At 42.7% G+C, this 17,011-nt stretch overlaps 1 protein-coding gene across 1 annotated transcript in view; it reads left to right on the top strand.

Annotated features, from left to right (window-relative positions):
* The window catches only part of SETBP1 (SET binding protein 1), a 364,424-nt gene extending 353,920 nt beyond the window's left edge, over positions 1-10,504 (top strand). The window contains 2 exon segments of the mRNA XM_045789978.2: positions 5,077-5,519; positions 5,521-10,504. Of these exon segments, the coding sequence (XP_045645934.2) occupies positions 5,077-5,519; positions 5,521-5,700 (623 nt within the window). The 3' untranslated portion in view covers positions 5,701-10,504.
* The last annotated feature ends 6,507 nt before the right edge of the window (positions 10,505-17,011 follow it).

The following is a 17,011-nucleotide window of genomic DNA, read 5'->3' as shown; positions in this document are numbered from 1 at the left end:
AAGATGTGACAAAATCAACAAATGCCTCTGAGCCAATCCTCGGATAATGGGAGCAGAAAGATAGAAAAGCTAGATCTGGGCCCAAAACCAAGTCAACCATTTGCATGACAATTTTAAAGACAGAGAAAGGTCTAGAAGATGATTTGCTTTGCAGAGTTATGAAGACATGAATTTTCATTTTGCCTTGGCCACTCGTAATTATTTTTTAAAACTAACAAAGAACAGGCAAGATATGGATCCATTATAAGAAGGAGAGCAAATATGGAATCAATCTTTGCTGCAAAAGCCCAGAAATTACTGTCTAATAATGAAACAATTTGCAGAGAGAAAAATCTGAAAACATTTAGAGGGACAATGAAATCATAAGCAATAAGGAGAAAGATTTGTGAAAATCAAACACTGCCAAATCCAAAGTACCCCCCCACACACAGACACACACCACTAGGATTTCAAAATCATTAGAGGGAATAAATGTTGTAGAAAGCCACTTCACATTTTGGAAGGCAACTGATAATGAGAATAGGAAAGAATGACAGCAATCTTTAAATCTAGAAGGGAATTTTGAGAGCATCTAGTCTAACTGTCCAATGTAATAGATGAAGAAAGATCCAGAGGGGCTAAGAGGTTCGTCCTAGTTCGGACCGGTTTCCAGCTGCCCCCACAGAGTCCTTCCCGCGGCCCTGAATTCTGCTATGCTTCAGATGCAGGGGTAACAAACCTGAACTGAAATATTTGGATTATGCATACAGGGACAAAATAATATTCAGATGTCCAGTAGATGTGATCCCCCTCCTCTAGAGTTTATGATGTCAAAGAAAGAGGGATATTAAGTCTTCACACCTGATGGCATCAATGGAGATGGGGCCCTGATAGGTTCATTCAGTTGATCGCAGCATAAAACCCAGAGCTCTCATTCTTTTCCTATCCCATTAAGCCAGGAGGGTAGCTACCAGCAGGAATTTTCTAGGGAGATGATGCATGCCTTTCGCCGAGGACGTTTCTTATCCTTCAAAAATTATTTAGGGAACATAGAGCCCAAGCCCTCTACAGTCCTAAGATTCTAAGAAAGACATTTTATTGGCACACACACAAAAAAAGTATAGGTTTTTAACCCTGTATTACGGAATTATCGAGTCTATACCAAAGTGGGCAGAAGAGCATAATAAACTCCGTGTACCCATTACTCACTCAGGCTCAACAATATCAATTCAGAGTCAATCTTATTTCATCAATACTTCCACTTCCTTTCTCCCTTCCTTGTTATTCTAAAGCTGATCCCAGATGATACCATGTGACTTCATCCACAAATATTTTAGCAAATATTTCTAAAAGATGGGCACTTTAAAAAATTATCATAATGCAATTACCATGCCTAAGAAAATAAACAGTAGTTAAATGATATCATGAAATGCCCAGACAGGGTTCAGATCTCCATGAATTCATGAAATATGATCTCTTTTGACAGTTTGTTTAAACGGGCAGCAGAATATGGTCATTTTATCTCTTAAGTCTCGTTTAATGTACAGTCCCACCCCCTCCCCTGCCTTTCCCTCCTTGCATCTTATTTGTTAAGGCACCAGGTGGTTTGCCCAGAGTTTCCCACAGTCTGTGTTTTCCTGAATGAACCCAGTGTCCCTCTGTAGTTCTTGGTGGCGGGGACGAGAGCTGAGCTGCCCAGGACGGCAGCCACTAGCCCCATGGAGATATTTAGATTTAAGTTAAATTAAAAATGCAGTGTCTTAGCCACACCAGCCGCATTTCAGGTGCTTTGGGGCCACACGTGGCTAGGGGCTTCCAAGTGGGAAGGACAGATACAGAGCATTTCCACCACCGCAGAAAATCCTACAGGACTGCACACCACTAGAGGCTCCCTAAAGTGCCCGGGGGTGGCTTTGGAGAGAAGAAAGAGTGAAGTCTCAGCCAGCTAGTCTCAGCTCACAGCTGAGCTTCTGCGTTGTAGTTACTTTAAACCTCCACACCTGGACATTGAGAATGAAATAAAAATTCAAGGGATCTGTGTTTTTAAATTTTTATGAATAATGTATTTACAAGTACTTTTATTCATTTTTGTTATTCAACATTTTTTTTAGATTTAACCACACTGATATATTATTTGTAGCTTTTTCCTTTTGACAGAAGTATAATATTCTGTGGTTTGATGGTATCACAATTGATTGATTATCCCTTTAACATTTAGATTGTTTTCAGTCTTCTGAGTTTCAAGGAACATCCTGGTATGTCCTCAGCCTCCTGCTACAAATGAGTAAAGGAGGCAGCCTGGACACAATCTGTGGGACATTGAGCACACCCATCTTCGGTGCCTCTGGTCACTGCCCAGCTGCTCTCCAATACGATGATATGAGTTTCCACTCCCACCGACAGTGTGCAAGGGTCCCCACCTCCTTACAGCATCGCCGGCATTAGGTGGTTTCAGCCTGGTCATTTTTCCTAATACAGGTTCATGCATAAGTAGTAAAAGTATAAATACAAGCATGGGATGGGATGGGATGGGATGGGATGGGATGGGAAAGGGAAAGGGGAAGGGAAAGGAAGGGGGAAAGGGAGGGAGAAAGGAGCACTGACTTAGCTGAATCTAAAGTATTTTCTTTCCTTAAAAATATAATGTATATATGGTGAAAGTTAACATTTGTTCAATGTGAATGGTGGGTGCAGAGGAGTTGCTAATGATATTTTTAGTACCGTTTGGTACATTTACACTACTCAGAATCAACTTATTTCATAATCATTTTTCAATGCAAGGGCTTAATAAAATATTATGCAGCATATAACACATTACTGAATACGGTATTATCTACTAGGTTCCTTTGTTTGTTTGTTTTTTGACACTTCATGCTAAAAAGAAAACACCGCGAGGGACAAGCCAGTGCTTGTATTTATCCCCGATGACCTGTAGGTCATAGTTTTTCAGTTAGGGTTTACTCCGTCAAATATTGCCAGCTAATTACCTAAAAATGTTTAACTTTTTACCTGTATGCTATATTATATATTACTTAGCATTTTCTTCCCCCAAAGATGATATAAGCCAATGAAAAGGTAAACTGCCAGTGCAGTCTGTATTTGGAAGAATGCCCGAGGTCTCGTGGAGTCCTTCCGACTCGTTCTCATGTTCTCATCCACTGTGTGGACGAGGTAGATGGCCTGGCTGGGACATGGAGGCTGGGTAGCTCTTCCTGTCACTGTATTCGCAGCGGTTGCTTTTAAAATCCAAACCAGATCTCTTTTAGAGAACACTGTGACTCTAAGGCAGCAATGATTAGTGTGATTCATCAGTCCAAAACAATTTTTAAATGCCGTCCATGGGCAAGGCACCATGCTATGCTCTGTGAGGACATAAAGACGGACAAAAACTGGTCCCCGCATCTGGGAACTTACAATCGAGCAACCTTTTTCTTTCACAACACTAACTACAAGCATTTTATTTTTGTGCTCAGAAGCTCACTCTGGCTCTGTTCTATTTTGATCTTTATAACTTATTTTAAAGATTGTTCAGTAGTTATTCATTGCTCAGTAAGTCTTACAGTGACCTTGGGCCAAAAGCAGTAACATTTTGACCTGTCCTGTGGAACTCAGAGCTTCCCACTCCATAAAGCCAGTGGCGTAAATAACTTCAAATAATCCCCTCCTGGAGTCTTTGTCAGACACGGCATGAGAGAGAAAGGGGGTAAAGCAGGGAAAGGAATAAAGTGGGAGTGCCCCAGAATAAGCAAGAGCGGTATCCATGATTTCAGCATTTTTGTTCCTCATTTCCCTTAAGATATTTATTCCGCCTCTCTACTGGTTGAAAAAAACAGGGAATAACACGGCAAACCACGATGCCAAAAGGAAACACATTTCCTTTCAGTCTCGTAATGTTTAGTAGGGTCAGCATCTTCTCCAGGGGCGTCTTTGGGGTTGAGCATTTAGGGTGTATCACAGCAGCAAAAAACCAAGTGAGGACACACTTCTTGAGTTCATGGAAAGGGAGGGGCCAGTGTGAAGATGGGGCAGCAGAGTATGCATGAGCGCCTCTGTGTGTGTGTGTGTGTGTGTGTGTGTGTGTGTGTGTGTGTGTGTGTACACATGGATGTACATGCGTGCCTGCTTGTGAACAGCGCGGGGAGAAAGGATGACCTAAAGGCAGAAGGTCTGCTACGTCTTGCAGCCATTCACGCTTTACAGTGTCCATTGCTCAGAGGGCTGGTTAGCGGTGGTGGTACCGGGCTTCTGGAGATGAGAAGTTTGACTCCCACAGTACAGGTGCCTCTGGCCAGCAGGATAGGAAAAGAGCTCTTTGCAAACAACAAACAGCCCAGTAGTGGGAGTGTGAATGACTGAGAAACGCCTGGCTGATTTCCCTCGATGTTTCCAGAGGCTGCATGGCTTAGGAGGGAGTTGGTCTGTTGGACGCTATCAGGCAATGTGACAAATCCAGAACGTTGGGGGGCAAAAATTAGAGAGATGGTGTCATCCCAAATAGAGTGTCCCAGAAAATTATCCTCTATTCTGTGGAGGAGGGTGAGAAGTAAATAGGTTCACGTACATACATACTCCCCATGAGGTCAAGGCGTGTCTTTTTTGAGGTTGATAGTACCTATGAATGATCCAGATTGCTTGTTATAAAGGACTGTCATTTTTTTTCATTCAGCATCTTCTACAAAAAGAGAAAGCCTAACCTAATCCTAAATTCAATCAGATCAGATGTCAAAGGGCTGAATAAATAATAAAAGTCATCATAGGGAAAGATAATGGGAACGTTGATTCTGACCTTGACCCCCAGGGTAGAGCTTCCTACAAAGGTACGAGCTTCGGTTTTTAAGTCTTAAGAATGGGAACAAGAGTATTTCACAGAATTGTTGTGAAGACTGAAATGGTATAAATAGGAATGCCGGGTACACAGAAGATATTTAACCCATGTTTATTTTTATTATTTTCAATTTTCATAAAGAGAAAGGAAGGCTAGATCCTGGGTCCCATCGATAGCATTTCTTCTCCAGAATCCGCCCGGCCAAATACACGGCCAAGGCTGGGTCTGGGGCAGCTTGCCTCGTGCTCAACCTTCTCTCTTCCGTCCTGCAGCCAGCTCCTCCCTGAAGAAGCGATTCAAGCGGCGGGAGATCGAGGCCATCCAGTGCGAGGTGCGCAAGATGTGCAACTACACCAAGATCCTGTCCACCAAGAAGAACCTGGACCACGTAAACAAGATCCTGAAGGCCAAGCGGCTGCAGAGACAATCAAAGACAGGCAACAACTTCGTCAAGAAGAGGAGAGGGCGTCCCCGAAAGCAGCCCACCCAGTTCGATGAGGACTCCAGAGACCAAATGCCGGTGCTGGAAAAATGCATCGACCTTCCCAGCAAGAGGGGGCAGAAGCCGAGCCTGAGCCCCCTCGTCTTGGAGCCAGCAGCCAGCCAAGACACCATCATGGCCACCATCGAGGCAGTCATCCACATGGCCCGGGAGGCACCGCCCCTGCCCCCGCCGCCGCCGCCGCCCCTCCCGCCCCCGCCCCCGCCGCCGCCGCCCCCCGCCCCCACCCCTGCCCAAGACCCCCCGAGGAGGAGGGAAGAGGAAACACAAACCTCAGCCTCCCGCCCAGCCCCCTCAGCAGCCGCCCCCGCAGCAGCCCCTGCCCCAGGAAGAGGAGGTGAAGGCCAAAAGGCAGAGGAAGTCCCGAGGAAGTGAGAGCGATGGCCTTCCCTAGGGTGGGTCTGGGCGTCTGAACCTGGGGCTGGGGGAACTGACGCATTGGAAGTGCAGTGAGCCGGGGTGGGGGCGGAATCCCACGCTTCAGGGACACCGATGCCCTTCTCTCCAGAAGCTGGGCAGGCAGAATCGCGCCAGATGACGGGGTGGAGCCATCAGTAGCTCTTGGGAAAGCAAAGCAGGGGGACGCCTTCAAAAGAAGCTCGTCTGTGCTTTACAGCAGTTCCAAACCACGCGGCACTTCAGTGTGGCTAGATCCTTTGCGGGCGAGCAGAAGACCCATGGAGGAGGAGAAAGCCGGTGGTGCTCTCTGACGGCCACCTGACCTCCTGCATCCAAGGTGCGTCTCTGATTCCATTGCATTTGCTGGCCAGGAAAATTGAAAGGGAAGCACCCTCAATTAGGAAACATTCCAAGGGGAGAAAAGCTGCAAATTTCTCGACTGGCTTTGTTGTAACCCATTTCCATTTAATTGGTTTTTACTTTTATTTTGGTTTTTTCCAAGCTCGGCTAGGCTTTGGGGCACCAACATCATCTTCAGGTGACCTGAATCTTTCCGTTAACCATACAGTTTCTCAGACGGATTCGTCATCAGAAGGTGGAATTCTAGTGATAGGCAACCTTAGACGTGCATTCATATTCTTCTGTATGCCTCCTCTGTACCACACAGATAACTAGCATAGTCGGTTCCTAGTTTTCCTTTGCGCATTGTACTTCCATATACCTTTTCATTAACTTACTTGCTGCCTTCTTTTCCTTGGTACACACCTAAATAATGTAAACTTTATGTGTGTTGTAATGTTCACCCTTGGCATGCTGTCCCAAGGAACCTGGCTTTGAATCCCAATCATTGTGAGACAGATAACTCAGTATTGATAGAGCCTTTTTAATAAGTGATTTAGAGCAGCCGAGGATATGTTGGCCGGGGTGTCAACCAGGTTATTTTTATACTTAAAACATATCAGCAGAGAATAGGCAGAATAAAATGGTTTTAATAACCCACAGCAAATGGAATAACTGACAAATCACCAAAAATTGAAACCCCAGACCCACCAGAAATACAAATGTCTAGCAATGCCTTGGTATGTGAATTTTCATACAAGTAACTATCATAGGTCGTTGAAAAAAGGAAACAAAAAGACAATAGAATAAGTTCATTATCTCTTGATAATTATTTCTTAAAAGCAAATGGGAGTAAGTGTTCTTATCTGAAAAAAAAAAAAGAAAAGAAAATGCTCAAAGGGTATCACCACTCCAATTGTATCAAGCCACCTTGGACAAAGTATCCAAATTGTGGTTGCCTTAATAAACTAAAACATTTTTGTACATAATGTAATTATAAATCTATCAGTCTGCATGGATGCAAACTGTGTGTGACAAATCGTCTTTTAAATGGTCAATTTCAACTGTACATTTCTCATCCAAGTTGTACTCTAGCCATCGGTTTAGCGTGGACAGATATTCCATCTCTATCACCCATTTCCACAGCTCAAGTAAAACATGTTAAGAAGACTCAGAATGAATATGAAGTTATTCCATTGCCGTAGATGTTTTCTAAAAGTCAGATGTGGAAATTTCAAATAAGTATTTTCAATTTCCTTCCTTCCTCCTCCCCTTACCTTCCCCAAGACATCAAACACCTGGCATGGTAGATTATAAAGAGAGAGACACTGAGAGACAGAATTCAATTTTCTAATGGGAATTAGAATATCTGGTTTACCTCCAAATTAAGTTTTCTTTACAGGAAGTTGGGACTGGCTGGAAATTGTATTATCACTTCAGACCACAACACTATTTCCTTAGAGAGAGATGGATTTTTGTTAGGAACACAGGAGAATAAGGGATGGGGTATCTATGGGAGTAAATTTAAAAATCCCAAGTTAATATGCTGGCGAACATCACTGCTCTGCCATGGCACTGACAATTGGTTGAAATTACTCCCGGAGTCATCCTCTTCTGCACTGTCTCCTTGGACTTAACATCATTTGCTACCCACTAGGTCAGTCGCATTTAATCCTAGCAATATGTAAGTTTAAAGGGATGTGTTCTCCTATACTTGAAAGCTTCTATCATGGATACTCCGTCTGTGACCTAGGTGGACCTTTGGCATTTCACACAAGTTGAACAGCAAAATCAAACCAGCCACTTTGAATTTGTCATTCCCAAGCCATGTCTGAGTGGTTCTAAAGTCACCGGAGAGGAAGATTTAAATTAGCCGTGCTCACCCCACTATTGCTATGAAAGAGCAACCATTTTCATTCCAATTAAACCATAAAGGAGTTTCTCTCCTGTCAGACTCTGAAAAATCATTTCCTTCATTCTTTCTTTCGCCCTCCTTCCTTCTGGTGTTGTAGTACCGTTTCCCCAACCAAGTCTGTGAGGAGACTAAATCTTCCTGCAGACGAGGACGAGCTGGCACTCTCTAAGCTTCTTAAGGAAGGACCCAACCCCTAATTGACATTAACCTCTAGTTGGAGAGAAATTTCCGATAAATTAAGGATGCATTAGAATTTCCTGGAGGTTATACAGCAGGCTTGTAACTTACACGTAAATTCAGTTCTACAGTTGTCATGCGAGTTAAATGCAAATCCTCCACACTTACGACCCTAAGAATAGATTAGAAAACTGCAGAGGACCCCGAGTGAGACAAGCTGAGTGGCCCGTGGAAGGCGGAAGCAAGTCTCGGCACCTGTCAGCTTCCTGTCTCCCCTGCCCAGCGCCCCTTCAATGTCACGTGACATTTTTTCTTTTTCTTCTACCTTCCATTAACTTAACTCATCTCACTGGTACAACCATTTCCTTATTCTCTAACTAACCCCTTCCCAATAGCCTCTCCTCTCCTGTCCAGGCTCAACACTAGGCCAGTCTAGTTTCACCTCTCATTCGCTGCAGACCCAGGAGGAGAGCCCCAACAATCCTGACCCGACCCGAGGAGTCTCACCGACTTCTGGGGCTGCATTTTTATTTAGAGAAGATGTCATTGGGGATGCACGGGACTCCATAAACACCTCCACAAATTATTTCATTAGAAAGCTCTTGTTTTTGTTTTTGTTTTTTGTTGTTGTTTTTTCTGGAATACTTTCCTTAAGCAAGCAGGCATGAACCCACTTATAGGGAGTCTGACTAGGGGTGAGCAAAGGATGAAACTGAGAGGTAAAAGCCTCCTTGTAGGTGATGATGGGTCTCTGATCCACCTTGCTAAGTGGCTGAGGAACCACTCGCTTTTCAACCCCTCATCTCAAATGAAAGATACAGAAGTCTAACTTCCTCTAATAGCATGGCTCTGGCTACAACCCAAGGAAGATAGGTCAAAAGAAAGGAGAGCATGTCAGGAGCTGGTTTGTGACTTGGCAGGACCGGGACTCAACAGCCACTGACAGCCCGGAGTAGGTGACTAAGGGCTGACAGAGGATTAGCATGTTAACTTGGCTGCTGTCCGGAGTGGGAGGCCATGTTCCATGGCAGCCGGGATTTGTGTTCTGCACATTGCTGGCTCTATAAATATGATAAGCAAGTGGTGACAGAATTATAGTATAAGGTGATGTACTACATGCAGATCATAAAGGATTTGGTTTTAGTACTTTAGTAGAAAATCCCACTCCTACAGCTTATTACCCAACAATATTCAGATAATGAGTTTTTGGAGAATATTTTTTCCCTACCACTAGGAAGATTTACCTGGGAACTGTCTAAAGTCTATACATATATTTCCAAAGCCTTTAAATGCCAACTGTAGCATGGAGAGAGACGGGGTGGCAGAAGCCGAAATGCCTCAAAAGCCATTTAAGTGTTACATTGCAGGATTTTCAGTCCTTCTCATCATGTAAAAGTAGATAAATATAGACATTATTCTCAACACTACCCTATAGTATCACAATGGTCCAAATGCCAGAGCTTACAGATAATGTCATCACAGTGCCTAGAAACTCGAACTGTAATATACCGTAGCATTTTCTTGGTGTTTTTTAAAGTTTCTTTCCACAATACAAGGCTCCCTCTGCCTCTTGTTTCTTGGAGAGTTTGCCCCACTGATGAGTCTTCCCTCCCGTGGGACTCGGTCTTTTGGGGAACAGTCTTAGAAGCACATATCAACCAAGGAAGAAACTTCCTGGATATTGATTGCCCACTTCCCCAGGTATAATAAACACTACGGGGGGGGGGGGGAAGGATTGAGAAGAGCTGCCACCGGTCAACACAGAAGGGCAGTTCCAACCTAGGTTGGTGTCTTTCTTTTCTTCCTTTTTTAAAAAATCTATTTCTTAAATAATAATAAATGCACATGATGTGTTAAATATGTATATATATATTTCAAAAGAAAAAAATGGGGCACAAGATTGTCTTATAAGTCGTGCTGGCTAATTTTTAGTTTGTATTCATAAGTGGTTTTTAAAAGCCTTTTTTAAAGTGTAATTTGCATGTTCTACTTTGATTGTATGTAAACATATTTTAGAACAAAAAATGTATTTGTATTTTATTGAATATAGAGGCAAGAAAATTGTACATTGTTTGAAATGTTCTTTTTGTAACAGTTTTTATTCATAAAGCATTTTTGTACATTTAAACTGAACACGGCCGTGCTGTTAATTGAGGCGTAGCTACATCTTGGCATGCTTTCCTGTCATGCTCCTCCATGGTCTTAGATGTTGGGTTTTAAACATTTTTTCTAAAAGAAAGCTCAGTCTTTTTCGCTACCAGATCAGGTTAGCACAGTATAGAGCACTTAACTATTAAAAAAAAAAAAAAGTTAATCCTATTCATATGTTATTCATTGTGTGAAATTAAAGACATTCAATTCAGTCTAACATGAGTTGTGAATTCTTTTGTTTTATTTTCCATCTGGTTCACATCACTAAGGAGTTTAAGAGTATTTGGGGGGTCTTTGCTCACACAAACTGGATATAGAATCATTGAGAAAATTCTAACCAAACTTCTGCCTTTTGTATGAATCTGGGAAGTACATTTTGGGCAAGATTTGAGGCTGATTTACTGGGTTACTGCTCAGAATATATTCCAACTGGACGTAAAGCCAATGGCTGATTCAAAGAACCGGTCGGACCTCTGCTGAAAGCAATCAGAGTTTGTTGTATCATGTTGGAGACCCATCCTGTCCTAAATTTTTAGAACATTATGGATGGGGATTAAGCTTTCTTACCAAATATCCGATGATGTCAGATATCTGAAGGATAGATCCCTGGCTGGATTGAAAGTTTGGAGTGATAGGAAAGGCTAGTTAATCAACCACAGACGGTTCTGGATCACCTAGCCAAAGACTACCGGTCAGAACAAGACCCTGAAGACAAGGGCCAGAGTCAGAGGTCCTTGTTCCGAAGGAACTTACAAGGCCTGAGTGTGAAAAACAAACTCGCAGTTCTAAGTGAAATGTGGTAAGTGGTAAGAGTGATGGGGTCTCAGAAGAAGCGGGAAGCCCCCAGGCTGGCGCTGTCTTTTCTTCCCACTCTGTTCCAACTTTGCATTTAGAGTCACGTTGTTTCTTAAAGTCCTTTTGAAGTATAATTCGCATGTTCTACTTGGAGAGTATGTAAACATACGTACATTTATGTATTTTTCATTCTTTAATCTGACGTACCACTTTCAAAAGCCAACAAGGTGCGTAGGAAATGCTGTGAGCAGCTCTCATCCCTAACTATCCATCGGACCCGCTGTGACATTTATCAGGACTTCGGGTTTTTGCAGCACCCACAGGGGAACAGGGGAGGTCTGGTGGGATGAACGGAAGTCGTCAGTAGGTTATCAGGGCAGCCTCGGTGGTCCGAGCACCGGTGGTTTAGGTAGCCTCCTGAGACTCAGAGAATTCGGTCAGCAACCTCTAACAAAGTAGTATTTGCCCTCTTTTCCCTCTCTGCTGACTCTCTTGCACTGAACCAGGAAAATTTAAAGCCTTATATAGTCCTCTTTCCAAATCAGGTTCATTAGACCAGTGGTATTTCTGAAATCAGTAGTGACTTCCCAGAGTAGCCCTAATCTCTTCCCACCAGCAGGAACAAAGCTGTTGGAATGGATTGGCCCATCTTTTGGGGATTTTAATCAGTCCACAGAGTGGCAATGTGCTGACAAAGATTCTTGGGAAAATCAAATGTGTTCGCACATGGGGCTGGTATGAATCTCAGGCTGCAAATAGGTGGGTGGCAGGAATAGATATCGTTAAATTTCTCTGCAGCTCAACAATATTAATTTTTAAGCCCCCATTCCACCAGCATAGCAGATCTCAGTTCCAGACTTAGGGGTCCGCTTTCTAACCTAGAGGGGAAGGAAGGAACGGTCACTTAGAAAACCTTGCTCCAACTTTCTTCCAGATTGTTTCTCTGTGCCCCAGTCCTTTCTACTTCCCTAGTTCCTAGGCATTCGAAACTGAAAAGCCAGGGGGAAAAAAGTCTTTAATTTTTTTCCCCTCTGCTTTCTGCTGTCAGATACATGCCCTGAGGGGACGAGCACAAACCAGCCTCGCTGCCTGGACTGGGGGAGGACACCGGTAGCACAGTGGCCATACTGGAAATCAGTTAGGACTTTAAAAATCTTAACCTGTCACACATGTGATAGGGAGTGAGGACAATAGGATATGAAAAGCTACAGGATTTGCCAAGGCTCTTTACAAGTTAGATGAGATAATGACCGGGTGGGAAAGCGATCCAGAAGGGGGCAAACAGTGTTATGTGTCTCTACTGTTACTAGTAACACTTTCACTTTCATGGGAAATGCCCACATCCAGGGTTTTCTTTGTTACACAGTGGTGGCAGTGCACTTCCTAATGTGTCACAAGGGTTTTTGTTTACAGAATTAATTAAAGGGAAGACTGGTTCCAAATGTTATTGACATTTATCTATGCTAAACTGGAAAGTAACAAATTAGAAATAGTAAAACTCTAAAAGGGTTAGAAACCACACATCGTCTCTCATTACTAAGCTTGATATTTTAAAACGTAATTCTCCCGTTTTTAGTGGATAGAGCAGGAAAGTAAGAATTGAGAGACCTGGGATGTATTTCCACTCGGTCACTGAAAGAATCCTGTGCCCAGGTGCAAAACTTACTGGAGTCTCCCTTGCTTACTCGCAAATGGAAGGTTGAACTCGCAAGGACATCTGCACTCTAAAGTCTCCAGTGCTGCCATTTTGCGCCTTGCTGCCATTTTGCGCCTTCCAAACAGGTCCCAACTTGAGTTTCCATTTTTATCCCCCACCATTGTGTAAAGCCAAGAACATGTTGGGGTTGTCACCTCAACATAGTCTATCCTACCTGACCAAAGGATGTGAAGGTATGGAAGATTAGTGGGGGAAAAAAAAAGAATCATGAGGACATATATATAATCAAGTTTTTCCTTCCTTTTTTTTCCTTATTTCCTTCCCTTTCTGCACATTGCCAAGTACCAAAAATGTAAGGATGAGCAAGGAAGAGAAAGCCTCACTGAACTTCATGCAAGCAAATCCAGATCACAAACTCCCTGCTCCCATTCTCTACCTGTCCAACTTCTTCTCGTCTTTCAAAGTTCAATTCGAACCCCACCTCAGGGAAGTTTCATGTCCACAACCCACAAATTCTCAAGCCATTCTTTTTGTTACTGCTCTTAATAATGACACATGTGACAGAGTATAATCCCCAGCCAGAGCTACCATGGCCGGTTGTGGAGGTTGTGCCCTGCACAAGCAGACCTGGCTGAGAAAGAAAGTAGGGGCTGAAATCCAGCCTGCACAGTCCTTGTCAAGCCGCACACCCCTGCTGTGGCGTCTCCCCCAGATAGGCATCTTCAGCTTAAAAAAAATTTGAGATCTGTGTGTCTCTGGAAGGTAGAGATGATCTCTGCTGCTTCTTCCCAGACCATCCCTGTTGCCCTTGCCCCTGAGGCCCCCAAGACCAGTCTTCCAAGATTTCCCTCGCTGCGTTCATTACTACTACTCCAGAAGACCCCAAATCCATCTCCAAACTAAACGACTGGAAGAAAAAATGAAACAAGATGTGATGGTTCATTTTGTGTGTCAGCCTGACTGGCCACAGGTTGCCCAGATGAAACATTGCTTTCAGTGTGTCTGTGAGGGGGTTTCCAGGTGCGACTCGTGTTCGAATCAGTAGACTGAGTTAAGGGGATTGCCCTCCCCGGTGTGGCTAGGCCTCATCCGGTCTGCGAGGGCCTGGTTAGAACAAGAGGAAGAAGGGGGAATTCACCTCTCCTCTTCTGCCTCACTGCTGAGAGGGAACCTCTCCAGGCACACCTCATCTTCTGCCCTCTGACTGGGATTCCCGCCGTCGGCTCCCCAGGTTCTCAAGCCTTTGAGTGTGGACTGAAGGACACCACTGGCTTTCCTGGGCCTCCAACTTGCAGACGGCCGACTGTGGGACTTCTCGGCCTCCATTACCAAGTGAGCCAACTCCTTTAAAAAAATCTCTCTCTCTCTCTCTCTGTCTCAATCTCTGTATATAAATATAATCTCCTATTGGTTCTTTTCCTCCTCTGGAGAATCCTAATACAACCAGACACCAGCCTGTGCAGACATGACAGGTAGTCTCAGAGTCACATCCCCATGACTATAACTTGCTAAGCTAGTGGATGTCTCAAGTCTCAGAAGGTCTCCAATACTCCAAAGACTTTGGAAACTTTGATTTTGAAATAATTATAGCTCAGGAATATAATTTGAAGTCCAGGGCAACACTCTCCCAACAGCTTCCCCCACCCCATGTCAACATCCCATACAACCACAGTACAACAACAAAACCAAGACATTAACATTGGCACAGATCACAGCATATTCAGATATTACGAGTTAGACATGAACTCGTGTGTGTGTGTGTATGCGTGTGCACACAGATCTATGCAGTTTTGTCACGTGGCTAGCCCTGTGTAAAAACGCCCCAGTCAGTCATCATACCGTCACCACAAAGATTTCCCTCTGCTGACCACTCCCTCCCTCACCATCCTAATCCCTGGCAAGCGCTAATGTGTGCTCCAGACCAACAATTTTCTTATTTCAAGAACGTTACATAAATGGAATTGTGCAATATGTAGCCTTTTTAAAATAAAGTCTATTTTTAGAACAGTTTTAGATTTACAAAAAGTTGTAAAGATAGTACAGAGAGTTCCCATAAACCCTGTAATAAGGCCAGTTTCCCTTATCAGTAACATCTTACAGTATAGTGTGGCATCTATGTCACAATTAATAAATTATTACATTATTATTAACTCTATACTATTCAGCTATCTTTAGTTTTTAGCTAATATCCATTTTTATGTTCTGGAATCCCTTCCAGGAGACCACGTTACATTTAGTCATGTCTCCTTAGGCTCCTCTTAGCTGAGACAGGTTCTCAGACTTTCCTTGTTTTTAATAACCTTGACCATTTTGAGGAGCATTGGCCACGTGTGTCCCTCAGTTGGGTTTGCCTGATGTTTTTCTCATTAGACCGGGGTCATATGTTCTTGAGAAGATGACCACAGAGGTAAAGTGTCCATACTATTAAGACTTATCACTGCTGATTTTAACCTTGACCACCTGGCTGGTAAGTTGCTTCCAACCCTCTCCCCCCACTTTCTCATACTTTGTTCTTTGCAAGGAACTCACTACATAGAACCCACACTTACAAAATGGAGAGTTATGCTTCTCTCCTTCGGGGCTGCGTATCCACATAAATTACTTGAAATCCTTATGCACAGAAAAGTGGGGTTTTTTTTAATACTTCTTATTTTGAAATAATTTTAGGCTTACAGAAATGTTGCTGAAACAGTACAGGATTCTATTTAATGCCTCCACCCAGCTTCCCCTAATGTTAACATCTTACATAGCCATAGTACAATTATCAAAATTAAGAAATTAACTTTGAAACACTATTATTAGCTGAAATACAGACTTTAGATTCTACCATTTTTTTCCAAAAATGTCTTTTTTTAATCTTTTAAAACATTTAATTGTGGTAAAAAACACATGACATAAAATTTATCATCTTGACCATTTTTAAGTGCACACTTCAGTAGTGTTAAGTACTGTTGTGCAACTAATCTCCAAAACTTCTTCATCTTGCAAAACTGAAACTCTGTATGCATTAACAGCAACTTCCCATTCCCCCTCTCCCCAGCCCGTGGCATTCTACTTCCTGTTTCTCTGAGTTTGACTACTCTAGATATCTCATATAAGTGGAATCATACAGAAATTGTCTTTTACACCATTTATTTAATTACTGATTTATATTGATTGGACTCATGGATATTGATTTTATATTCTGGGCTATATTCTAATACCACCTGATTTATTTTGTTGCTTAAATTATTAGAATTATAGCCATTGGGAATTCTTTCAATTGGCTCCTATATTTCTTTGACATATCCTCATCATTGTGTGTGCATAATTTTTTGGTGGGGGGTGGTGGGGGATGGTGGCACTTTTTACTCTCTGGCATTATAAGATGTTCCAGGCTCATCTTGTATATTTCCTGTCCCAGTCCTAGAATTAAGCATTTCTCTAAGGATCTGAGTTCCTTTTATTAAAGAATGGTATTAGAAGCCAAGATATGGGCACCAGGTTTGCATATTGCTATTGGTATGTCATTACTTCTTGGCCCTCTCAGCTGGCAAAGCAAGGAAATATATATGCGTATACTAACCGGTGTATGTACACTATAGATAAATATTTTTATATGCAACCATCTGTATCTCTATTAAGCTAAACGTGAGTCTAAACCAGTATATCGAACTGTAATAAATTGCCACATGATCATTCTAGCCTCCTTCTCTTGTTTATCTGTAACCTCCCACTCCAGCAGACAAAACCCAGTTCTCATCATCTGCCATTCATTTACTCAATTGTTTCATTCCAGTAAACCAGTATCAGAGTAGTTGACTTGAACCTATGCTTTCAAATCGCTCCTTTTTTTTTAATTAGCATAATTTTTTTGAGGTTTATCCAAGTTGTATGTTTCAGTAGTGGGTTTCACCTCATTGCTAAGTAGTACTCTATGGCATGGATAGATCAGGGTTTTTCAACTATTCACCCACCTAAGGACATGTGGGTAGTTTCTAATTTGGGGCTATTACAAATAAAGTTGCTATGAACATTGATATGCAAGTAACTGTGTGGAAATACATCTTAATTTATCTGGGAAAATTGCCCCAAACTCCAATTGCTGGGCTATATGGTCAATCCATTTTTAGTTTTGAATGGAACTGGTAAATGGTTTTTTAGAGCTGTTACACCATTTTACATTCCCACCAGCAACGTATGAATAATCCAGTTTCTCTGCATCCTCGCTAACATTCGATGTTTGTTCTCGCTTCCTTCCATTTTAGCCATTCTGATAGGTGCACAGTAATA

This window comes from Ursus americanus, chromosome 19 (assembly GCF_024610735.1).
Source record: "Ursus americanus isolate L20-20 chromosome 19, mUrsAme1.1.p, whole genome shotgun sequence".
NCBI lineage: Eukaryota > Metazoa > Chordata > Mammalia > Carnivora > Ursidae > Ursus > Ursus americanus.
The sequence above is the reverse complement of the archived record's forward strand: the minus strand, read 5'-3'. Positions and strand labels throughout refer to the sequence as shown.